The following is a 26,848-nucleotide window of genomic DNA, read 5'->3' as shown; positions in this document are numbered from 1 at the left end:
ATATCGTATCGTATCGTATCGTATCGTATTGTATCTTATCGTATCTTATCGTATCGTATATATTATAATACTTTTTTTCCTGTTTATTCTGTGTAATTCTAAATACATTTTAACCTTTAATATGTTCTCACTACTGAGGTGAAAAATTATGTGTGCAACACGAGAGCAAAGTTATTTTACATCTCGTGTTTTTGAGTCCCTCGCTACGCTCAAGATTCTACCTTAGAATCTTTCGCTTTCTCGGGACTCAAAATAAACACTCGCAAGAAAAACCAACTTTCCTCTCTTGTTGCACAAATAACTATTATTAAGGACCAACTTGGATCAATGAAGAACTTTTTAACAGAAACTCATTTTTAAAGTTACTCAAAAACAGATCTCACAAATCTTAAAACTCCATAACCTCCTAAGGCCCAGCCATATATATGAAAAATGCACATTTGCCACTGAAATTTGAACCTAAAGTGTAGGAAATAGATTTTTCCCCTCACTAGCTCGGAAAACCGTCTTTTATCCTTTAAAACTAACGGGGAAAAACGCATTTTATCCACTAGTGGGGAAAGTAATTTGACCTTGGATGGAGCGTGTTTAAGTAGCTTTTGACAGATAACAAAACGTAAAACGCTCATAATATTGTTTCGTTCGATATTAATTATTATAAATAAATGGTATGAGAATTTAATAAAAAATACCAAAAGCTTTATATAATGATTTTAAGTAATAAACCTTAAATTCCATAAGAAACGTTTTTTTTTTAAATGATGTTGAATGTAATTCTGAACGCACAAGTTGAGTTGATGCAATTTCAAAACGCATCGTCAGAAATGTCAACATTGTCAACAAAAATATTCTCACCGACTCTGATACGTAAAAATACACAACTTCCAGAGTTTCTGTTATAATATCGTATTATTGTAAAAAAATTAGTGATTCCAGTGATGAAGATGATCTAACGCCTGTGGATGTTGCACTTTCCTCGCTATAGTGAGGGGAAAAGTTTTGTGTTACACACGGGTGCATATGTTTTTTACTTCTCGTGTGTTGAAACACTCGCTACGCTCAGGATTCTATTTTAGAACCACTCGCTTCGCTCGTGGTTCAACTATAGAATCCTTTCGCTTTCTCGTGTTTTAATTCCACACTCGCGGGTAAAATACAACTTTGCACCCTTGTATAACAAATAACTATTGCGATGTTTGAAAACTGCACGAAACAAAACAAAAGTAATTGTGTTTCAATTGAATACGATTTAAATTTAATTGAACTGAATAAGTACTATAGGTAGGACTTTGGACCTTAGGAGGATAATCACTGATCGCTTTGTTTGTCTTCTCTAATTTTACGAGGGTGTTCAAAAGTTACTTCTTTGTTAAGTTTACCTGTGGTCAGCATCACGGAGTAACGATGAGGGCGGAGTGGACTTTTTTTAGTGTGTTTTAATCTAATCGAATTTAAACTGTTGTGAGACATACTAACATTAAATCATTTTACGGTTTAGACTCACTTGTTTTAGTCACTCGCGCGACGTGTTTCGGAGGGCGTAGGTCTCCTTTCTCAAGCACTAATAGTGCGAGCAGCGTTCACGACGACCGTGTATTGCCTACTGCCGCTGCCGCGCGCCGCGAGAGTGAGTTCGTGCTGTGTGGCGCTACAAGTGTTAGGTGACCCAAACCCAAACACACCACTGTGCCCGCCTACAACGATAGCGCAAGACCTCCCCCAACCGGTTTTCTCGGCGCGCGCGCAGCGAGCGACGCGGCGCGCGGCAGCGGCAGTACGCAATACACGGTCGTCGTGAACGCTGCTCGCACTATTAGTGCTTGAGAAAGGAGACCTACGCTCTCCGAAACATGTCGCGCGAGTGACTAAAACAAGTGAGTATAAACCGTAAAATGATTTAATGTTTTAATCTAGGCGCTATTTAATACTTTTTTCATTTTAGCTTTATGAAAACTAAAACGTTTTGACTTGCCTGATCGCTTTCATAGGCTCAAGGGACAGACGCGCCATCTAGTCAACTCGATGAGGGCAAAAAAGTTAAAGTAAATGGCGCCAGTTTATAAATTTTCTATTGTTTGTTTATTTTTTCGTTGCTAATTTAAAAAAAATACTTGGGGATAATCTTACACAAAACGACCTAGTCCCAAAACTAAGCAATGCTTGTAGCTTCTTCTATGGATACCTAATAGCCGACTGCAGACTGCAATAATGCCCTAAATATCAAAATCGATGTTGTTGCCCAGATTTTTGACATTTGCGGTAGCAATACAGTGTATGTGCAGTGTTGGGCACCGACCGCGAACCACGTTCGACGTGTTGCCTCCCTGTCACACTTACGTACGAATTTACATGTGCGACAGAGAACACGTCGAATGTGGTTCGCGGTAGGCCCTCTGGTGTAGTCTGAATCCGAATGGTACTTTTAGGTACGTGTAACTGTCACACTGGCATGAGACTGGCGACTGGCATGAGATGGAGGAGGCCTCCGTCCAGAAATGGATGATCGCCGCGTAACAAACAAATAGTCAAAGTCAAAATATTTAGTCACTTTTAAATTGTCAAGTTTTACAAATTTTTATAGTTTAGTACCTAATTTTAGTGTTTAATTTTGATTTTTATACATTAAATAAGTTAATAATTATGTAAATTTTCAGGAGAATAGAGGCTATTTTTGTTTTTTTTTTTTCTAACAAAACTTCCGTGAGACACAGACTAATACATATATTATAGATTTTTTTCTATTTTATTTTATTTTAACGTGGTCATTTTCGCTATCTTCTTTACTCTGTGCTAAAGACTGAAACGATTCACTTCGCTAGTCTTTAATGCCAAGTCTCTGAAGTCTCATTAAACTCTGTAATTACAATGTAGATTACAAATTATAACTTACAATCGGTTCTGCAGGTAAACATAGATAAAACCAGAGACTAGTGAATGGTGAAGACTGTCAACCTCCATACAATATCACCTTATCAATGTTATAGGTGGCGTTACAGACTGACTCTAGCTAAATTGCGAATAGTAATTACACTATACTAGCTATTGCCTGCGACGGATGATGATGATGTTGATTGACAAACAAATATCCTACGTCCTTCCCCGGGGCTCAAACTATCTCCATACCAAATTTCATCTATATCGACATATTAAACATATTAATAACGGGTCACTCACGTATTTTAAGTCGAGAAACGCTCGACATGTTTCACTCCGTACCGAGGAGCGTCATCAGGAGCTTGCGTCGACGGTGACGGACCGGCGCAGACTGCGGGCCGCAGCCCTCCGCGCCCGATGACTCGGCGCGGGCGCCGGTGGCGGCAGGGGGGGCGAGAAACTACCCTCGTTTACGGCATTATTGTCACATGATGGGTTGCACACAACACTCACTACGTCATTCGCTAATGGTTCGTCCACACTGTCCACCGACGTAGTACCCAAAACAGTTTTCCAGTAATAGTAAATTTTGTAACCCCAGTAAATTCACTGCCATCTATCGACACACTTTTAAACTAAAAATGAAAATTTATAAAAATACGATAAAATGTATTTAAATTTGGATAAATGATTTTTTTTATTTGCATTAATTATTTTTAGGATTTTGACCCATGTTCCTTCACAGATATGCGTAAAAATTGTTAAATAACAAACGAAACCGTCAACGCCCTCTATAGTAGGCCAAAGGTAGTGGCGCCATCTGATCGAGAATAAAATTTTCGTGATTTTCGAGGCACGTTTCTTCCTTAGACTGTATCCATCTATTACGGAGATATATCTATCTTTGATTATACACCTTCCTCTTGAATCACTATGAAAGAAACTCGCATCAAAATCCATTGTGTAGTTTTAAAGATCTAAGCAGACATAGGGACAGACAAACAGCAGGAAGAGAATTTTAACGCTGAATTAGACGCAACGATAAATGCAAGATTGTTAAGTGTTTGCAGCTACTAAAATTAAAAATAATGTGTTTAGATCAGTATCCGTACCACGAGTTGACACTTGACGTTTACGTTAGCGACTGCGTAAACTCGATCGCAGTCACACTCACGTACGAATTTACAAGTGCGACAGAGAGGCAACACGTCGAACGTGGTTCCTTTTAGTCATTTCAGTTTCTGGAAATGTTTCGAAATGGCGGAGCTCACATAGTCACAGTTATTTTGAAATCCAAACTCAATATGTGGCTTTCCACAAGGACGTTTCGCTCTGAAGTTTCAACAGAAGTGATAGAAACGTTCTTATATTATTGCAGATGAAGTATAAGGACCCTTCTCTGATGGAAAGCCACATACAGTCTTTTTAATACTCATGATGTTTATACCTATAAAATAATATCCCCTTGGCTTGGCAAGCTCGGTTCTCCATACAAACGTAGTTACGCTCTCATTTTAAAACGACTAGCTAGATTGCTCTGAAACTTTGTACTTACAATACGATAAGGTATATCTTTGTCTGTAATTAGTTTATGTAGCTTCAGATACCATAGTTAAAAAAATACAGCGAATTTAAGTTTTTCGTACAAAACTTGTTTTTGCTCTATTTCGTTTGTTTTATAAACTGGAGCTATATAAACTAATTACAGACCTAGATATACCTCATGTCATTGTATGTGCAAAGTTTCATTACAATCCAACACGTAGTTTTAAAATGAGAACGGAACTACGTTTGTATGGGAAGGTGCAATTCGGCCGAGCTTGCTGGGGACTCTTAAGCATTAAGGTTTTATCTGCGGTATGGTCAGTCAACTTGAAGATATGGGCCACTATGCCTTGATACCATTATTATGAAAGTTATGATATGAGGATATGTTTAATAGCTGGGGAGCCGGCGATGCTAAATATGTAGTTACTCGACCGTCGTAGTCATGGAGACTTATTGGAATCGAAAGATTAGATGATAATAAGAAAAAAAACCAGCCAAGTGCGAGTCGGACTCGCGCACGAAGTGTTCCGTACCATTACGCAAAAAAACGGCAAAAAAATCACGTTTGTTGTATGGGAGCCCCACTTCAATATTTATTTTATTCTGCTTTTAGTATGTGTTGTTATAGCGGCAATAGAAATACATCATTTGTGAAAATTTCAACTCTCTAGCTATCACGGTTCATGAGATACAGCCTGGTGACAGACGGACAGACAGACAGACAGCGCAGTCTTAGTAATAGGGTCCCGTTTTTACCCTTTGGGTACGGAACCCTAAAAAAGGTTATATAAAGTTTTCTTTTCCAGCGAGCAGGAAAGCGTCTACAGAATTTTCAGCCACACCAGCTGGTATTGTTCAAAAACTGATAAGAAAAGTTGCATTTTATTCACATGTGAGGCAAAGTAATCAAATGCAAATTTTGAGTTGTTTTCTTATGTTTGCTGCCAGTCGACATTTAAATTATGATTTTGAATGATAAATATTTAATAACATTCATTTTAAATTGATTTGCTTTGATTTTGTTTGATATTTTACAGGTAGTATTTTCCTTGTGTTGGTGTGGTGAAAATTTTTGTGTTTCACTCGGTGGCAAAATTTGTTTAACCCTCGCGCTTTGAAACCCTCACAACGCTTAAGGTCCCACTTTTCGAACCACTCGTTACGCTCGTGGTTCAATTTTGAAATCTCTCGCTTGCTCGGGTATCAATATTAGCACGAACGTTTAAACAACAACTTTGCCCCCTTTTAAAACAAATAACTATTAATTAGACACAAAGAGGATATAATAGGATAGAGCGGTACTGTTATAGTAAATTTTGAAGCCACAGTAAATTCACTGCCATCTATCGACACACGATTAAAACTAAAAATAAAAATATCAAAAAATGTATTCATATATGGATAAATGTTTTTTTTTTATTTGCAATATTTGCATTAATTATTTTTGTTTTACTTTGACCCATGTTCTTTCACTGATATGCGTTAAAATTGTTAAATAACAAACGAAACCGTCAACGCAATCTATACGAGAGTAGGCCAAAGGCAGTGGCGCCATCTGATCGAGAATAAAATTTTCTTGATTTTCGAGGCACGTTTTTTCCTTAGACCGTATCCATCTATTACAGAATTATATCTATCTTTGTTAGGCATAGGCTGTTGCTTTCTGTTAAATTCCTGTAAGGGACTCGGCAGGACAGGCTCAGCCTAGTGTCAGAGTCACTGTGAAAAATTTGTTAACAATGTTTTCTGGCAATAAATATTTTGTATTTTTTTTGTATAAAACTTATGGTGAGGTCTACAGCTCACAGAACCACCAGTAAATATTTTATAATAGGGTTCCGTTGGTACCATTTGGGTACGGAACCCTCAAAACAATGGGATCTCTCTTAGAAGTCTCAGAGTTGTAAATATTGTTTGGGTGGAATGTGAGCCCCTGATTTGTAGGGCGTACGCAAAGTCAAAACTTTTTGTTTGTATTGTTTTTGTGAGGTTTTCGGATGATATTACGAATCTCAATAATTATAGATTTATTTCGATCAGATCCTTATACATACAAACAAACTTAATAGCTTATACCAAAGATAGATATAACTCCGTAATAGATGGATACAGTCTAAGAAAAAAACGTGCCTCGAAAATCAAGAAAATTTGATTCTCGTTCAGAGGGCGCTACTAGTTTTGGCCTACAGTCGTATAGATGGCGTTGACGGTTTCGTTTGTTATTTAACAATTTTAACGCATATCAGTGAAAGAACATGGGTCAAAATCATAAAAATAATTAATGCAAATAAAAAAAATCATTTATCTATACGTGTCTATACTTAAATACATTCTATCGTATTCTTATAAATCTTCATTTTTAGTTTTAAAGTGTGTCGACAGATGGCAGTGAATTTACTGGGGTTACAAAATTTACTATGACAGTACCGCTCTAGTTAACTTATACCTATAAATAAAACAGAATTAAATAACTAAAGTATTAAATTTAAAAACTGAATTTGAAATAAATAAAACTAATCTTGAAATAAATAACTAAACTATCCTCCTGCGGTATGATGTTTTTCCGCCAAACATTGTCTATGAAAATATATAGTTTTTAAAAGTATAAAGCCACCTTTTTAGGGTTCCGTACCCAAAGGGTAAAAACGGGACCATATTACTAAGACTTCGCTGTCCGTCTGTCCGTCCGTCTGCCCGTCTGTCTGTCTGTCTGTCACCAGGCTGTATCTCATGAACCGTGATAGCTAGACAGTTGAAATTTTCACAGATGATGTATTTCTGTTGACGCTATAACAACAAATACTAAAAACAGAATAATATAAATATTTAAATGGGGCTCTCATACAACAAACGTGATTTTTTTGCTGTTTTTTTTTTCGTAATGGTACGGAACCCTTCGTGCGCGAGTCCGACTCGCACTTGGCCGGTTTTTTGTTTCATATTTGTCTATTGCAAAACTTATCTAGTGAAGTGACCTATGTTACCTTATTCCCATATTTTGCATTTTATAAATATCTTCTAAAACTAAATCTAGGTATACCTCTATACGAGCAATTCTTGTATTTGAAATTTATTTATTTCGAAATTTATTTATCGGAAACAATGTAAGTTTACAGTTTAAAACTAATTCACTTACATCCCAGGTAGCAAAATGACGTAAAATGACGTCAGCGACGTCATAATGACGGCATTATTACGTCATTATGACGTCGCTGACGACATTTGACGTCATTTTGCTACCTGGGATGCTAGGAGTACAGATATGAGTAGGAACATGGAAACTAATTAAAACTAACCTCAACATAAATACTTATAAAAACATGCGCATATGTCAAAACAAATTCTAATTTCAAATTTACTTACACGCTAGGAAACTAAAAAAAATTGGGTATAATATTAAACAATGTCAATAAAATATACAACAATCTCTTATGGCAGAATTGTTGCAAAAGTGACCGCTTTCAGCTTTAAATAATAGTTCCTAATCTCTCCGGTGGCGCTAGTTAGGCTCTGGGACATAAGTATAACATGAACCAACAAATAACCCGACCAAATTACGTAGGCTGGTTTTGGTAGTATTTCGGTGTATGGTGGCGCCGCCTAATTACTGTTTTTTGATGGACACTTTTCATACATAGAGATTTGGCTCCTTTATATAGTCTCCATGACAACATACAAAATAAAATGTCATGACAGTTAATTAAAATTATAAAAAATCAAAAATTGCCGAGCAGTTCTGCACAAATGTGCTAAACGATCGGCGAACATGTCAGCGTCTACGTACTGAGTGAGCATTAAATGGAGCAATGATAAAGCACGCGTGGTACATGAATATATATATATCTTATATATATATATCATATATATCATATATTTATATATTATACCTTTAAACGAGCAATTCTTGTACGAGTATATGTATTATCTATATATATTTATATATTTCGGGGATCTCGAAAACGGCTCTAACGATATCAATGAAATGTGCTATATATATGGGGGTTTTCGGGGGCGAAAAATCTGGCTAGGTCTTATCTCTAAGAAAACGCGCATTTTTGAGTTTTTATATGTTTCCGAGCAAAGCTCGGTCTCCCAGATATTAAGTATTCTCTAGACTTATATTGACCGGGATATAGACCGTGATTACCTTTTGTATTATTCTTTTGGTCAATATAAGTCTAGTGAAACTAACCGTGAATCATTCAAAACTCTAATTAAGTATTCTGTTATGTAGCTAGTTGTTATCGAACAATCATTTTTGCGGTGAGTGCACCAGAAGCCTGGAAATTGTTATTTTCTTTAATAGGAACATTAACTTGGTGTTTCTTATCGCTCTCAATAATGAGGTACCACGATTCTATATCTATAAGTATGTCCTAATTAATTTGTAGATATAGATGTAGATGAATTAACTCGATATAGTATTAATACTCGTATCGTAAAGCGGTATTCTCTTAGTATTTACCAAATATTTACAATACCTAAAAAGAGATACTAGCCGAAACATTGCATGCTACCAAATATATTTTTTTTATCGTATCCTTGCTGCTAAGCCCGCTCCAGACTACGCGGCGCGAAGTCGCGAACGCGAGTGTGGAGTCGATTTCGCTGATTAGCGAACTAGACTCCACACTCACGTTCGCGGCTTCGCGCCGCTATTCGCGCATGAGTGTGGAGGGCCCTTTAGTAACTAGTCAGTCGTGCCGATTTATATATATTTAAAACCGGCCAGGTGCGAGTCGGACTCGCGCACGAAGAGTTCCGTACCATTACACTAAAACGGCAAAAAAATCACGTGTGTTGCATTTTATTCTGTTTTTAGTATTTGCTGTTATAGCGGCAACCGAAATACGTCATCTGCAAAAATTTCAACTGTCTAGCTATCACGGTTCATGAGATACAGCCTGGTTACAGGCAGACAGACAGTGAAGTCTTAGTAATAGGGTCCCGTTTTTACCCTTTGAGTACGGGTCCCGTTTTTACCCTTTGACTAATAACGTGTACAGGTCTACAGGATCCTAAACAATGACGAAAGCACAGGGCGGACACGCTATACATCAAAAATCAGTTGGGTTTCTATGTGTGAACGGCACGTCTATACACGCGCATGCGTCATTGTGTGAGTGAGTTGCTTAAAAACAGTACTGGACGGCCGGCAAACGGCCGTCAATCTGCTGTCGCGGGGCGAGGGCATTCGAGTCGGGGCGGGGCGGTGCGTGGCCGTTCTGTATAATAATACTTTTATTTATTGTGTGACGAAAGGATAAAATAAAAGTTAATTTCATTTAGTTCATATTTTATTACACATTACAAATTGAGTCTTAAAATTAACCATATTCATAACAAACTAAGCGAAGACTATGCTCTCAATCCAGTCAACGTAGTGAGACACTTTAGTGTACATCCCCGGGTCTCCGATGTTGCCACAGCCCTTACCGAACGACGTTACACCGACGACGGTGTACATGCAGTGGATCTGACGGTTCTGAATGGTGAGCGGGCCACCGCTGTCACCCTGAGAAATAAGAACATTCTACATTACTGTAAAATGGGGTGAGTAGGGTTCGCGGGGAGAGTTTTATGAATGGGGAGAGAAGGTATGAAAGGGGGGTGAGATGGGTTTTTAGAATGCTACAAACATAATGTATTCCAATTTAAAATAGAGCTATAGTAATACTCATAATAATAATAAAAACCGGCCAAGTGCGAGTCGGACTCGCGCACCGAGGGTTCCGTACTTTTTAGTATTTGTTGTTATAGCGGCAACAGAAATACATCATCTGTGAAAATTTCAACTCTCTAGCTATCACGGTTAATGAGATACAGCCTGGTGACAGACAGACAGACGGACAGACGGACGGACAGACGGACAGCGGAGTCTTAGTAATAGGGTCCCGTTTTTACCCTTTGGGTACGGAACCCTTTCGCCTTTGTATGAAAATCCATCTCACCCCAATTACGAGGGACTACGGGGTGAGGTGGTTTTTACTGTTTATAGTCAAAGTTATGAAATGGAACTACCCAAAATAAAATGAAAACTAATATACAAACGTCCGGAACACTTATTATATACACCATTCAGTTTGCATATGTAAAAATAAAATGTTATCGAGGACATTCAAACTTGCTCCTACTCACCCCATTTTACGGTACTGCGAAAGGAACAGAAAAGGTACTTGATATAATAAACGTGCGAGCGGAGGGGGAACTTTATTATAATAATACTGACAGTACTGATTCCAGCCGATAAATACTTCTTCGTCACTATATCGTATTAAAACAACCTTCCTGCTGTCTGGATGGATGTCTGTCCCTATGTATGCTTAGATCTTTAAAACTTTGCAACGGATTTTGATGCGGGTTTTTTTAATAGATAGAGTGATTCAAGAGGAAGGTTTATATGTATAATACATCTGTATTGCACCCGTGCGAAGCCGGGGCGGGTCGCTAGTTCAATATACAATAATATAGCTCACGCCCATTTTACAGGTAGAGAATGTAAAGCGAATCTTCTTCCTAGCGTTTGTCCCGGCTTATCGCTAGCTCATGGGAGCCTAAGGTCCACTTGCCAACTAATCCTGAGAATTGGCGTAAGCACAATTTTTTTACGAAAGCGACTGCCATCTGACCTTCCCAGAGGGGAAACTAGGCCTTACTGGGATTAGTCCCTTACCGAAAAGCGACTGGTAAATATCAAATGATAAATCGTACATAAGTTCCGAAAAACTCATTAGTAGGTACGAGCCGGGGTTAGAACCCGTGACCTCTGGATTGAAAGTACTACCACAACTAACATGTAAAACAAATCGTCCATTCTAAAATCTCGGATGTGTATATCAGCAATATATCAGTAAATTTAAGAATAATAATAACTGCATCAATAACTGGTGTTGCTCCTGGTCGTCTTTACGACGGCAGTTTCAGGGGCCCATCTAGTCAGCGGCGAGTCACCGCCTGCCTCGATCGATAACGTGTACAGACATTGTTATGGCAGGTGTCCGGACCTCTCAGCAATAGCCCAATCTTTTGACCAGCCAAACTTCAATCCATAAACCGGTATACTGTTCACTTTTTCTACAATAGTCCCAATGCCTGCTGCGACCGGTTCATGGGTGTCTATTGTTGCACCTGTGAACGGGTTCCAGCAGGCATTCTACATGCCTGCATTAAAGCTCTCCAAGGGGCCTCTACGTGTTGGATCTATATCCCCACGCAAGCCTATCAAAAGACCGGGATTTATAGGCCCGTGAAATCCAGAAGGAGATACAAACTGCATCAATAAATAGCTCTGATATTTAGATTAAGGTAATATTTAAAACTTGACAATTTAAAAGTGCTTGTTGCTAGGCCTATTTGAATAAAGAATATTTTGACTTGACTTGACTTAAATTCTTGACAATTGACATATGCCCTTGTGGACTGAGCAAAATCGCCGTAGCAGACTTGACTGGATAGACGAATGGTTCCGGAATTCCGGAATCTATTATATAAATGTATGTGTAGTGTCATACATAAGTAATTAAATATTCATAGAATAAGTTGAATTTCAATTTTTATTGGACTGCATAGCAGAGCTGTCCTGGTCAATGCCGTTCCGGATGTTCCTTCTGGGACGGAACTTGGTGTGACATTCTTCCCTGATTACCTGACAAGTATCCTTGGACTGCGTGTAGTCCCCGTAGCAGACCTGCGTGTCCGGGTCGAAGCCGGTCCGGATATTTCGGCTTGGACGAAACTTGGCGCTGCACTCTTCATCTTTAAACTTGTTTAGTGTCACCTGCCAATTTTTAAAGAGGTAAAATTAAATATCAGCGGTGATATTTCATAGGTATATTTTGTGAAAGGGTCATCGGCAAGCTCGGTTCTCCATACAAACGTAGTTCCGCTCTCATTTTAAAACGACTAGCTAGATTGGTCTGAAACTTTGTACTTACAATAAGATAAGGTATATCTGTGTCTGTAATTAGTTTATGTAGCTTCAGATACCATAGTTAAAAAATACAGCGAATTTAAGTTTTTCATACAAAATTTGTTTTTGCTCTATTTCGTTTGTTTTATAAATAGGAGCTATATACACTAATTTTAGACTTAGATATATTATTCATTGTATGTGCAAAGTATCATTACAATCTAACACGTAGTTTTATAATGCCTTGCCATAGAAGAGGGTAAACGAGGCCCGGGACGGCGATCAGCAACCTGGACACAAACCATTCAAAACGACCTGAAAGCTATAAATGCAGTACCGGAGACAACCCACAACCATGTGATGTGGCGCAAAAATACTAGGAGGGCTGACCTCAAGTAAAATGGGATAAAAAGCCAGGATCAAGAAGAAGAAGAAGACGTAGTTTTAAAATGAGAGCGGAACTACGTTTGTATGGGAAGGTGTAATTCGGCCGAGCTTGCTGGTAGTCAGCGTTGGTGTGGTAGGGTGGTTAACATATAACATTTTTCTTACTTTTAAACAAAAAAATCATTGTAAATCCTTTGGGACAAGGATCACAAAATATTATGTGCATGATATAATTTTTTATTAATAAATCTTAAAGAACAATAATCAGTCTAGCTAATGAGCTATAATTTTTATATAAAAACGTATTATTATTATAAAATTGCAAGCTATTCAAATAGCCATTTTTCGCGGCAGCCAATGCACAGCCAATAAATAATACTTACACATTTTTTTCAATACTTTATTATATCTGTCCCAGAAAGCTGAACTTTCCCATGTAGTCTAGGTTTTAGATACCTACATAGAACAGTAAAACTAATAAATCTGTAACTTTCACCCTCCCACCTCTAAAAAAGGGGGTGGAGTTCTGAATATATTACAAATAAAACTAGGACACTTCTCGATGTCCTGATGAGATGATGAGGGTTTACATAAACGGTGTGTGGTAGGGTTTACATACCTTCTGTAGGTAGTCAGCGTTGCTTCCCATCCAAGTGATAGCGCCCCAGCCAGTAGCTACAGCTTTAGAATGGTCTCCGCCAAAGACGTCTAGACACGCTGGTACCGTAGTGAAGTCCAGTTTGATCCTGGGGACAGTTTTTTTATTTATTATTGCTAATAAACAAAAAAGCACATAACCTTTCCTTTAAGTAAAACAAGCTAACTTGAGGTTTTCGAGACTTTTCCTCCAGGGCCCATAAATTTCCACACTCTATACGAACCTAAGATTAAGGGGTATGGTTAATAAAATAAATAAAAAGAGTTTATTGACTGTATCAAATATACAATAAGATGCACACAAATGAAAATGGTTAGTGGTTTTTAATATTATGTACTATTTAATTTGTGTTTAGTCCCCGCAAACTAGCTGAAAGGTCCTTGGAGACTATTAAAAGGTGGTATTTGGAGGCAGCAGATGATTTTTTGATGGGTACAACCCATCAAAAAATCATCTGCTGTTTGGGTTGTGTTGCGAACGCAACCTTTTATTTGTATAATGCAGTAGCTAAACGCAGCCGTCGGGCTCGGTTACTATGCGGAGGCACCAATAGGAGCTCTCCACATAACTTGTATCGCGGCCAGTTAGAGGCACCTAAATTTAACTTTAACTACCTTTTTACTATTCAAATTTAGATTAATCACTCTCGCATCAGCCTCCATACTATAACCATTACTTCTACACCCTTTAACCGTTTTCGTCAACTGTACCTTGTAACGTAACCATTCAAGATTATAAGTTTACTTCAAATCGAAATCTTTTTATTTGTCGTCGAGACCTGCACGGTGGCTACAGGTTGTTTTTTTGATTTGATACACTTACGGGTTCTCAACCTCTAGCAGAGCAATGTCATGGTATTTCGAAGGCGCCTTATACTGCGGGTGTTTGATGATCCGTCTAATTCTGTGCACTTGAGAGGCGGACACGTCGTCAGTCCGTTTCAGCGTGCCGGTGATCGCGTAGGCCACTGGACCCCTGGAATAGGAGTTCAAAATATAAAAACACACCTGCAAATCCCTCTAATTTTGGCGTTTTCGCGGTTAGTCCTAAGAACTGTCGTTGGCACTGATGATTCAAATCGAATTCGAAAAAAATCGGTTTGTAAGTCGCACGGGGTAAGATTGAAAGGGTTTTGCATGTGGGGTAAAATGAAAAGTCGCCCGTAACGTAATGCTTCGTTATCTTACTTACTTACTACTTACTCCGTTGGCTCAGCGACCCAAAATGAGACTTGGCCTCCGACACAAGACAGCTTCAGCTTCGTTATCTAGAATTGATATTTGCTCAGCAGTGTCCCGCCACACTGCCACACCGCTGTGCCGTTCGACTGCCAGTAATTATATAACAATCACTCACAGATCTCTGGCTGAAGTACAATGCCCCGCCGTGAGTATGAACCGGTCGCTCAGCAGTGTCCCGCCACACTGCTATGCCGTTCGACTGCCAGTAATATAACAATCACTCACAGATCTCTGGCTGAGGTACAGTGCCTCACCGTGCGTATGAACCGGTCGCTCAGCAGTGTCCCGCCACAATGCCACACCACTGTGCCGTTGCCACTACCAGAATCACTCACAGATCTCTGGCTGAAGTACAGTGCCCCGCCGTGAGTATGAATCGGTCGCTCAGCAGTGTCCCGCCACACTGCCACACCGCTATGCCGTTCGACTGCCAGTAATATAACAATCACTCACAAATCTCTGGCTGAAGTACAGTGCCCCGCCGTAAGAATGAACCGGTCGCTCAGCAGTGTCCCGCCACACTGCCACACCGCTGTGCCGTTCGACTGCCCGTAGCCAAGCAGGACCTAAAAACATGGCCTGTTAATTTCGCTTCTCTTCGAGTTTTCACCCGAGAGCTCAATTATGATTTACCAACTTGTTACCATTTTAAATTTGAATTTTGATCTTAAGTAGATACGACTTTAAAGATCGCTCGCGCTGGTTGGTGCATGGAAAATGAAGTGAAAGTCGTGAGTGAGATGCGCGCCAATCACCAAGATCAACATCAAGGTAACAAAACGTCCGTGAGAGACAGACATATTAAATATATTAATAACGAGTCACTCACGTATTTTAAGTCGAAAAACGCTCGACATCCTGATGACACTGACTCGGTACGGAGTGAAACATGTCGAGCGTTTTTCGACTTAAAATACGTGAGTGACCCGTTATTAATATATTTAATATTAACGTCAAGGTCTTATAAAAACCAGTTCACGTTCAGTTCACCGCGCAGGGCTACGACCGTAGCTCAACGGTAAATTTGCTAACATAGCATATGAGAGAACTATTGTGGTAACAGCGGTGGGCACAGCCCATGCTGCCTGATAGAGAGAGGGAGGGAGGGAGGGGGGGGAAGAGAGAGAGTCAGTATGTTTACCATGTGAGGGAACTCTGTTCGCTTAGCATTAGTGCCGCCCACGATAAATTCATCGACGTTGTGATTGCAGCGGTTGGCGCGGCCCATGCTGCCTGACAGAGAGAGGGAGGGAGGGAGGGAGGCAAGAGAGGGTCAGTATGTTTACCATGTGAGGGAACTCTGTTCGCTTAGCATTAGTGCCGCCCACGATTAATTCATCGACGTTGTGATTGCAGCGGTTGGCGCGGCCCATGCTGCCTGACAGAGAGAGGGAGGGAGGGAGGGAGGCAAGAGAGGGTCAGTATGTTTACCATGTGAGGGAACTCTGTTCGCTTAGCATTAGTGCCGCCCACGATAAATTCATCGACGTTGTGATTGCAGCGGTTGGCGCGGCCCATGCTGCCTGACAGAGAGAGGGAGGGAGGGAGGGTGGCAAGAGAGAGTCAGTATGTTTACCATGTGAGGGAACTCTGTTCGCTTAGCATTAGTGCCGCCCACGATTAATTCATCGACGTTGTGATTGCAGCGGTTGGCGCGGCCCATGCTGCCTGACAGAGAGAGGGAGGGAGGCAAGAGAGGGTCAGTATGTTTACCATGTGAGGGAACTCTGTTCGCTTAGCATTAGTGCCGCCCACGATTAATTCATCGACGTTGTGATTGCAGCGGTTGGCGCGGCCCATGCTGCCTGACAGAGCTGTTTGCTCGCAGGGATACACTAGTTCATGTTGATAGTCGATGCATTCTGTAACAATATAAAAACGATAAAATCGGTCTAAGCTAGCAATGTACAAGTTGTAGAATATTCAAATTACTTTGTCTTTGTAACACTGCCACACTTTGTCTTTGCAAATGGCATTCAAGCTTGCTCTAAACTATAATTTGAGAACAGAGGCCTATATATATAATTCATTTATTGCAAGTAAGTTACACTCATAATGTGGTTAGTAAAACTTAATTCTAAATTATGTAATATTGTCTTCGGTTACCGCGATAGTTACTCATGAAATAAAACTATGAAAACGGATTATATCGCGTATATTGAATTTATAATACATCCCGACGTTTCGAACTCTTTACAGCGTTCGTGGTCAACGGGTGACTGAGGAAAAATTACAAAATGCAAAAATACCCACATACTAAAATAATGAACAATCATAGACTACAAACTTTAAGGCTGGTTGTACATGCAAAATCGGTTCATAAGGCTAGTTATACACTATAATTATTTTTCAAGTAAAGATTTATATATATATACGCGATAAAAAAAAAAAAAAAAAAAAAAAAAAAAAAAAAAAAAAAAAAAAAACCTATGCCGGCTCCAACCCTACACCACGGACCCGAGAAGATTTAATTTCTAAATTATGTATTAGTATTTCTTAAACCTAGGGATACATCTATATCTATAAACTATTTTTGTTGTCAGCTGATTACGGCACATGTAGCCGACTGCAGCATAGTAAATAGGGGGAGTCCAGCCTGTCCCCTATCATCTTCATGATAGCATCATCATCATCTTTATGCTCAGCAGTAGGCGATGAAGGGCAGATAAGATGATGATGTTGAAACTATAATATACGTACTGTCCCAAGCTTTCCGTCCAGTCTTTGCCGCAGTCCGCTCTGGTTCCACAGCAGCACAGCCATCAACTATAGCCGTGTTGGGACTATAGTCGTACACTGGCACGAAAAACTCCGTCGTTGTTGTCCTGTATAACAGAAACTTTAGAGTTTTAAATGATTCACGGTTAGTTTCACTAAACTTATATTGACCGGGATATAGACCGTAATTACCTTTTGTATTATTTATAAGCTCCCGATATTTCGACGCAGTTACATGGATCATGTTCACGGGAACATGATGCATGTAACTGCGTCGAAATATCGGGAGCTCATAAATAATACCAAAGGTAATCACGGTCTATATCCCGGTCAATATAAGTCTAACAGAAACTTTTATAAGCCGAAATAGATGTCACATACAAAAGAAAAAGTTACCAAGGCCTTCAGTGCCCAGGGCTGGAAGCATCACGTGGTCACCGGTCACCGGTAATAGAAAACGAAGTGTCGGTAGCCTCGGCCCGGCCCGGACTAGCGTGAGTCAACCTTAACTCGTATCGTATGGTAACCCCGGTCTTGGCCTCAGACCCTTTCGGGTCGCTAAGCCAGCGACGTAATGATGCGGTCTGTATAGATAAATATAATTATAGTGGTACCCAGGGCGACGCGTAGTGGCGACGGGTCTCGCAGACGTGGTGGTGGGTTTTTCCACGCAGCAGATGATTACTTCGAAGCCCTCGAAACCACATCTCTGAGGAACAAGTTTACAATAAATCTGGTGACAAGATTAACAATGTGCAAGATCAAGAACATTCTCTACATTTCTGGGAACTCATGTGAAAATTCTCATGCAAGTTACCACTTAGAATGTTCCCGTTCAGGCCGCGTAGCCAACACGCCAATCGCTAACGCTCCGTAGCGATCGAAACGCAATTGTCACTGTCGCACTAATATGGAAGAGTGATAGAGCGACACAAAGCGTTTCGTTGTCGAAGCGATAGCGATTCACCTTACCCATGTAACGGCTCGGCCACGACGTCGCGCGGCAGCGGCAGCGGCGAGCGGCGGCCATAGGTTGGAGCGAGACACAGCGATCGGACCTTTCGTTCCCAACTATGGCCGCCGTTCGCCGCTGCCGCCGCCGCTGTCGTGGCCGGGCCGTTACACTAAACTTATATTGACCAGGATATGGACCGTGATTAACTTACCTATGGACCTTCCCTATGGTTCTTATGGACCGACGTTGAAAGCGAACGCAGCCGACGCGCACGAATGAGGGTCTACACAACTTTGACACCCACCCGCTACCTTCAGTTACCCGTGCCGTGAACAAGATGCATGTAACTGCGTCGATATATCGGGAGCTCAAAAACAATACAAAAGGTAATCACGGTCCATATCTCGGTCAATATAAGTCTAGTGAAACTAACCGTGAATCATTCAAAACTGTGATTACTCATGTTAGTCATGTTATGTTCTTAACTGTTTACGATTTTTTCATTCAACATTTACGTCACTCATTAGCGTCTTTTCCAAGCAAGGGCCTGACACTCTTTGATAGAGAAAGATGGTCTTATTGCGATTCCTATAAGAGAAAAGAGAAAATAGTGCCATGACTTTATCAGCGACCGGGCATTTTTTCATGGTCGGGTTATGGCATCATGTGGGCATCATAGCAAGGAGGCTATGGCGAAATACCGAAGTTTATAAGAGTGAAAGAGAAAAGTCATTGGACATGCAAACCGGATAAATTGCGTAGTATACATTTTATATGAATATTCTTTCTCTTACCCCTGGTCGCTCGGTGGCGCGTCTATAACTACTTGTATATACTATGTCTATGATTTCAAGTGTCATAGAAATAGAAACTAACTCTAAGAAGGTTTGGCAATAAACGTACAGAAAAAGATATTCAGAACATTTCATCGAAACTTTGCAGTTTTTGAAAATTATTTTTGGCAAATTGCTAAAATAGTGCTTACAGGTAGTTTCCAACCAAGGGCCTGACACTCTTTGATAGAGAAAGATAGTCTTATTGCGATTCCTATAAGAGTAAAGAGAAAATAGTGCCATGCTTTGTCCTTATCACCGACCGGGTGGCATCATAGGTAGGAGGCGATGGCGAAATACCGAAATTTATAAGAGTGAAAGCATTGAAAGAGAAAAAATCCTATGCTGCCCAAATTTTATATGAATATTCTTTCTCTTACCCCCGGTCCCTCGGTAGAGAGTCTATAACAGGCTCTTGGGGTTATCTGCCACGGCAGCGGTCTACACACGCTGGGTACATCTTAGAAATAATGTAAAATGTAAGTTTAGTGCTTACGGGAAGTTTCCACCACTGGCTCTTCGGATTATCTGTCAGGGCCTGACAGTTACGGAGTAGCTTGCACACGCCGGGGACGCCATCTTGGAAACAGCTGTCACCGGGAGCTGGAAATTATGGTGTACAGTCGCCATCAGATATATCGGAGCGCCCGAGGTGCTCACAAATATCTGAACACGCCTCTATTAGCTCCATGCATGAATTTATTTTTATTTTTGGATTCATAATTTATATCGTTGGAACACCGGAAATGATAAAAATACTTTTGTAAACCTTAACATTATTTTATTAAAAAATATTTAAAATGTTGAAAATTTTTGAGCGGTTGAAACGCTCATAATTTTTGGCGCGAATTCGACAGAGCGTGATGACGTCACACGTTGGGCGGCCCAACTGACGTTTGCTACTAATGACACTAATCTGTCGAACGCGTGCGGTCACGTGGCGTTTCGAGCGTTTCGCTCACTAGCTTTTCGCGGGCAAATTTTTGTACTTTTTATTTATAATTTTGAGTAATTAAATGGTAATTTAAAAACGGAAATGCATTTGTAACATGATATAACGGTAACAAACATCCGAATAAGACATATTTCGTTCAAATATAAACTTCATGCATGAGGCTAATTGTCAAGGCGTTAGAGTGCGTGTTCAGATATTATGAGCAGCTCGGCCGCTCCGATATATCTGATGGCGACTGTACAGTCCGTTATTAGGTATTACTTTGGTGTTCCTGGTTTGTCCCACACACTAACGTATCTGGCAGGTGTCGTGTTTTGTAGGTTCCAGGGCAAACTGCCGAATCCGACACAAGGGCAGACGATTTACCATGCAGACAGTTTTCTCGCCTAAATACTCGTAGTATTTAGTTTTTTTAGGGTTCCGTACCCAAAGGGTAAAAACGGAACCCTATTACTAAGACTCCGCTGTCCGACTGTCCGTCTGTCCGTCCGTCTGTCCGTCTGTCTGTCTGTCACCAGGCTGTATCTCATGAACCGTGATAGCTAGACAGTTTAAATTTTCACAGATGATGTATTTCTGTTGCCGCTATAACAACAAATACTAAAAACAGAATAATATAAATATTTAAATGGGGCTCCCATACAACAAACGTGATTTTTTTTTTCTGTTTTTTTCCGTAATGGTACGGAACCCTTCGTGCGCGAGTCCGACTCGCACTTGGCCGGTTTTTTTTATAAATATTATATATAAGGTCATAAGGTATTTGTAATATCTATGGGCCGTTTTGCCAGATTTCAATTTTAAATAATTAAAATAACTAACAAGTGACATATTAAAACTCAAAGAGATATCATACACTAAAGAAAAGCCGGCCAAGTGCGAGTCGGACTCGCCCACCTAGGGTTTCGTACTTTTTAGCATTTGTTGTTATAGCGGCAACAGAAATCATCTGTAAACATCTCAACTGTCTAGCTATCACAGTTCATGAGCCTGGTGACAGACAGACGGACAGAAAAGAAAAGCTTTGTCGAGCGGCAAAGAAATATTTTGAATTTTAGCGCCGTGCGGCGCGCAGCCGCCAGGGGGCGTGTTTTCCATATTAAAAATGGCGGCCCGCCGCACGCGCGGTTGTCAGAGAGCGTCCCATTCGAGGTAGCTTGCCGCCCGAGGGGATAGGGCCCCGTTTTTACCCTTTGGGTACGAAACCCTAAAAAACTATACTATGTAATAAAGAACATATTACCTTGAGACGCCACTCCGTATATGAAACTCAGTACTATAACACTCGACAGTTTTTTGAACATGATTCTTATTAAATACTTTAGTTTTTGATTCTTAGTATTTCTCGTCAAGTCATCACTTCAAATTCTAATGGAGTTAATGGATAAAAAATATAAACTTAATTTATAAGTAGAAACAGGGTCTCTATTGTTTAACATAATTATTGAAAGTCATAATGTAATGATTGTAATATTATCATTAGTCATAATTTGGTTTTTCTCAGAAAAGCGTAACTTTTCAGGATTGCCATAAAACAAACCTAACCTAGGTTAGCTATAGGATAACCCGAGGAAAATCCTAAAAAGTTAACGATAATATGACAATCATTACATTATGACTTTCAATAATTATGTCAAACAAAGGGACCCCGTAGAAACAGCTTCGTATCGATATTGATTAAGAGGATAGGGGAGTGATTATTTGTCCAAGGTATTGTACTCCACTCTTTCTTCCGTGGTTGCCATAGAGCAATGATGATGATTATTTAGTTAAGTAGTAATAAGGATTATTTTTAATTTAAGGTTAAGGCACTATTGTATTAGGGTTACCTGTAAGGATAGTTGCTGTATTTAATTAAAAAAAAAATATCAACACAGATTGTTATTATCAATAATCTATGTCGGACTGTTTTGTTTTTTTTTTAAATATATATATTTATTAAAAACCGTAATAGATGTCATATATTAAAGAAAAAGTGACGAAGCTCTCCAGTGGTGAAGGCCGGATTCGAACCGGTGTCTTTAGCTATCGCGGCTAACGCCATGAACCCCTAGGCCACCTCGCCACGGCGGTATTCGTCCCAATTTCTCGACTATATGCCATCTTAGTAAGACTATACTCTGATTTGTAATTAGATTCCAAAAAACTAACCTCATTCAGATCCTTTTTCTTTCGTAATAATGGAAAATATGTAAAGAAGTAAACTCAAATTTCCATTTTGCATACTCTAGCATTTAAAATAAATATAGATGTATCCTTCTAGCTTTGTTTAGTTTCTTAAAACATACGGAAAAGAGAAAAAGTGAGGTTAGTTTTTTGGAAACTAATTACAAATCAGAGTATAAGCACAAATCGTCGCTATACTTGCTCAACCTCATATCTGCAACAATCATTTGATGGAAATGTCGCTTTTCTTTCATTCGGAATACGGGTGTTTTTGTCATCAAATGAGCGTTGCAGATACGAGGTTGAGTAAGTATAGCGGCGAAATCTTAAAAAACACAAATCAAAACATTTAATATAATAATTTGATTTGTTCCCCAACTTGATCATATATATTTATGTTTTTTTTTTCACTTCAAACATCGCAAAAACGGCCTATTTGACTAGGCTGCGAAGAAAAACAGCCCGACACAGTTAATTTCGTTATCATTAACATTTCGAAATTTCGTTACTATTGGTTAAGTGGAGGAGAAAACAGTTGAGTACGAAACCTAGATTTTTGAGATTTTTACGCAGGATTTTTCGCCTAAACTGCAGTTGTTTCTTATCGCACTAAACGTACTGTCCGCGCGCCAATTCCGTGCATTCGGAGGTCGAGGAAGTGGGCGGGTGTGCGCTGCGCCCGTACGTACAGAATGACACCACTCTGTCATGACGCCCAACATTCCTAACATTCCTCAGCCGTGCACGGAATTCGCGCGCGGACGGAGCTGCCCCCGTCAGCGCGACGGAGATATCACCTAAAATCACAGAATAAGTAATAGTACTACCGTACAGAAAACACTTCCTACAAACCCGAAGTTTGACAGCGATTCAGGTTCGATTCATGCTGTCCCTTTCTAATGTATGGCACTATCCCTTTCGGTTATTTAGGGTTGTCAAAATTCAAATCATATCTATGCTTGTCCACGCAAAGGGACGTCAAGTTGTGCCAACCCTTATAATTGCTCGGAGCAATGCTGAGCCGAACGGAGCCGAGTTTGCCCGAAAGGAGGTGTCCCCCCACTGCTAAAATTTACAAATTTGAGAAGGGGTTCAGCTCCCTTATCCTCTTAAGTCGATATTTAATTATCACTACAGTCAAACCAAGCTAACTCTTGCATTTGTAATAACCAAGTGTGGCAATTTCATCTTTAATGTAATATATCTATGACACTTCCTCACTTTGTGCGTTTAAGTTGGTGCAAACTTAGACGTAATCATAATCATTTATTTGTTGCAAATAAATGATTATGATTACGGCAGTAAATTTACTGTGACTACAAAATTTACTATGACAGTACCCCTCTATCCTATATATTCTCTTTTCCAAGACGAGTCGGTCGTGTCAAAACCAGTTCACAACCGTAACAAGTTTTAAATCTGAATCAGACCGCGTTTAGACAATACATAACGTCGCTATACTTACCCAACCTCATATCTGCAACAATCATTTGATGGAAATGTCGCCTTTCTCTCATTCGGAATACGGGTGTTTTTGTCATCAAATGAGTGTTGCAGATACGAGGTTGAGTAAGTATAGCGGCGATAAGGAAAATGCTAAACTTAAAGAAACAGGAAGCTGATAATGAAGTTAATTTAAATATCATTAAGATACAAACCGCTTAAACAATTGTGGTATTTTCTATAAAAAGGGACCTTATTGTCGAAGGCGACTACGCCATTATAAACGATGCTCCGAAATAAATACAATGACGCGCGACGCTGTGCGGCGTAAGCGCCATTGACAATAAGGTCCCTTTTCATAGAAAATGCCCCAATTAATCTGATGTGTAAATGTAGTAGTTTTGTGAGACGGCCGGTATTAACACAACGCACCAGAACCATAATTTCACGAAATTACCACAAACTAATAATTATTTCAATGCTTCTAGTTTGTAGATATAATTTTCTTGCTTGACAACCATTTGTCAGTCACAACTGCTAAATTTCGCAAGCCCGTATCATGAGTGCTCGGTCTGCGGCAAAGAATATAATACTCTGCGGCAAAGAATATGCGGACTCACTGGTTTCAGCACGGAGGTTTTGATGTTTATTTATTTATTATTTATTTATTTATTTTAAACTTTATTGCATGGAGACTGTATAAAGGAGCCAAATCTCTATGTATGAAAAGAGTCCATCAAAAAACAGTAATTAGGCGGCGCCACCATACACCGAAATACTACCAAAAACAACCTACGTAATTTGGTCGGTTTATTTGTTGCCTTATATGGTTCATGTTATACTCATGTCCCAGAGCCTAACTAGCGCCACCGGAGAGATTAGGAACTATTATTTAAAGCTTAACGCGGTTACTTTTGCAACAATTCTGCCATAAGAGATTGCGATCCTTTCTATACCATCCATACTTTATTGCACAATTAAAACACGTACAAATGGCGGACTCAAGGCATTCTCTACCAGTCAACCATATGTTTGTTTTCTTCTGCTAAATATGTAGCTTTAGCTAAGCAGGGTATTAGAAAAAAATTGCTATAAAAATAAAAATTTCTTGGAGAAATCTTTCGGAACGTGTTTGACCGTTGCTAGGCGATATTTTTTTTATTAATCTGATATCATTAAAATAAAGGTAGTTATATAGGCTTTTCTGCTTTCGTTGTAAATAAGTTTTTGTCACTTTTTAGTAAAATTCACATTTTCGAATACTTGGCCATTACTTACATTTTCTGTTTTGTGATGGAGAAAGGCTTATACTATCGATCCCGATAGCTTTGTTCAATAATTGGGGCATTTTCTATGAAAAGTGACCTTATTGTCGATGGCGCTTACGCCGCACAGCGTCACGCGGCATTGTATTTATATCGGAGCATCGTTAATAATGGCGTAAGCGCCATCGACAATAAGGTCCCTTTTTATAGAAAATACCACAAATAACTATTGTAAATATTATTAATGACAGTAATTTAATCAGTGGTCCTTGATTGTCCCCCGGTTATGTATGAAAATAAGGCATTTACCACTGCGTTATCATATTTTTACATTAATCAATACTAATATACAATATACATTTTGGTCAACAAATTCCTACGATTTGGTTCAGGTACAATTTGGGAATACAATTTTTATACACGAATTCAATATCTATCATACCGTAAAATGGGGTGAGTAGGTTTCGCGGGGAGAGTTGGGTTATGAATGGGGAGAGAAGGTTTGAAAGGGGGGTGAGATGGGTTTTTAGGGCTACTGCTACAAAAATAATGTATTCCAATTTAAAATGGAGCTATAGTAATACGAATAATAAAATAAAATTCGATTCAACAATCTTCCAAAATCACCTTTGTATGAAAAGTTGAAAACCCATCTCACTCCAATTACGAGGGACTACGGGGTGAGGTGGTTTTTACTGTTTATCGTCAAAGTTATGAAATGGAACTACCCAAAATAAAATGTAAACTAAAATACAAACGTCCGGAACACTTATGAATGGTGTATACCATTCAGTTTGCATATGTAAAAATAAGATGTTATCGAGGTTTGAATGTCAATTTTCGTACTCACCCCATTTTACGGTACTTTTTTCTGGCAATAGATTAATAGTCATGAAAAAGTAGAATGACACATCTAGCATTCAAAAATTAACTAGCTATAACTATAATTATTTTAATAATACTTAAGCGTATCGAAGTAATTAGCAATTATCATTTTTCGACTAACGGACTGGCGGTAAAATCGGTAGTCTGTCTACGCTAACATTGCATTAATTTGAACAGAACAAAGTAAGGACGTGGCATTATAATCGTCATATTTTCATAAAAAATGACATTGCCACACTTTGTCATTACTTTTAGCTCGATACGACTTTAGACATTGGCCCATCGAATTGTAATTAGCCAAACATCAACACAAAAAAACAGAGCTGCTTATTTGTGTACAAACATTTTTTCTAACAAACAAAACGTTTTCTATGTAAATAAACTTCAATATTTCTTATAGAAAATTAGGTAAATCTAAATCTATTTCTCACTAAAATCACTTAGTATTAAAATGCACTGTTCACAAGCAAAGGTCACGGTCAAAACAAATGAATCACGATCCGCTGCGCACGCGGCGGCTCGGCGCTGGCGCAGACTCCAAACTGTCATGGCGGACGGTGGGTCATTATCATTAGTAGGTAAGTAATAATTAAGTGTCTAACTAGGAGCCATCTTCACGCTTCTTAAAAGCTAGTAAAGTTTCGACTAAGTTAGTAATTTAGTCAAGTGGCGAGTATTTTAATTACTAAACGTTTCTGCCACAAATTTACTCGAGTAGATCAGTCAGTGATTTAGTCAAGTGGATCCATTTTATTTCATTTTTAGGGTTCCGTACCTCAAAAGGAAAAAACGGAACCCTTATAGGATCACTCGTGCGTCTGTCTGTCTGTCTGTCCGTCTGTCACAGACTATTTTCTCCGAAACTACTGGACCAATTAAGTTGAAATTTGGTATACATATGTAAGTTTGTGACCCAAAGACGGACATGTAACGTAAACAAATGAATTTTAAACACGGGGGCCACTTTTGGGGGGTAAATGAGAAAATTAAAAAATACAATTTTCCAAACTA

At 39.3% G+C, this 26,848-nt stretch overlaps 1 protein-coding gene across 1 annotated transcript; it reads right to left on the bottom strand.

The window, feature by feature from the left end:
* Window positions 1-9,735: 9,735 nt before the first annotated feature.
* LOC134752205 (trypsin-1-like) lies at window positions 9,736-26,380 on the bottom strand. The gene is made up of 11 exons (XM_063687818.1): window positions 26,269-26,380; window positions 21,322-21,446; window positions 19,620-19,726; window positions 17,950-18,044; window positions 17,318-17,442; window positions 16,331-16,479; window positions 15,071-15,183; window positions 14,199-14,351; window positions 13,338-13,464; window positions 12,068-12,199; window positions 9,736-9,937 (listed from the first exon to the last, which is right to left on the bottom strand). The coding sequence occupies exons 2-11, from the start codon at window positions 21,380-21,382 to the stop codon at window positions 9,770-9,772; spliced, it is 1,230 nt and encodes a 409-aa protein (XP_063543888.1). The 5' UTR covers window positions 21,383-21,446; window positions 26,269-26,380; the 3' UTR covers window positions 9,736-9,769.
* Window positions 26,381-26,848: the final 468 nt, after the last annotated feature.

This window comes from Cydia strobilella, chromosome 24 (genome assembly GCF_947568885.1).
Source record: "Cydia strobilella chromosome 24, ilCydStro3.1, whole genome shotgun sequence".
NCBI lineage: Eukaryota > Metazoa > Arthropoda > Insecta > Lepidoptera > Tortricidae > Cydia > Cydia strobilella.
This window is presented reverse-complemented; position numbering and strand designations above follow the sequence as displayed.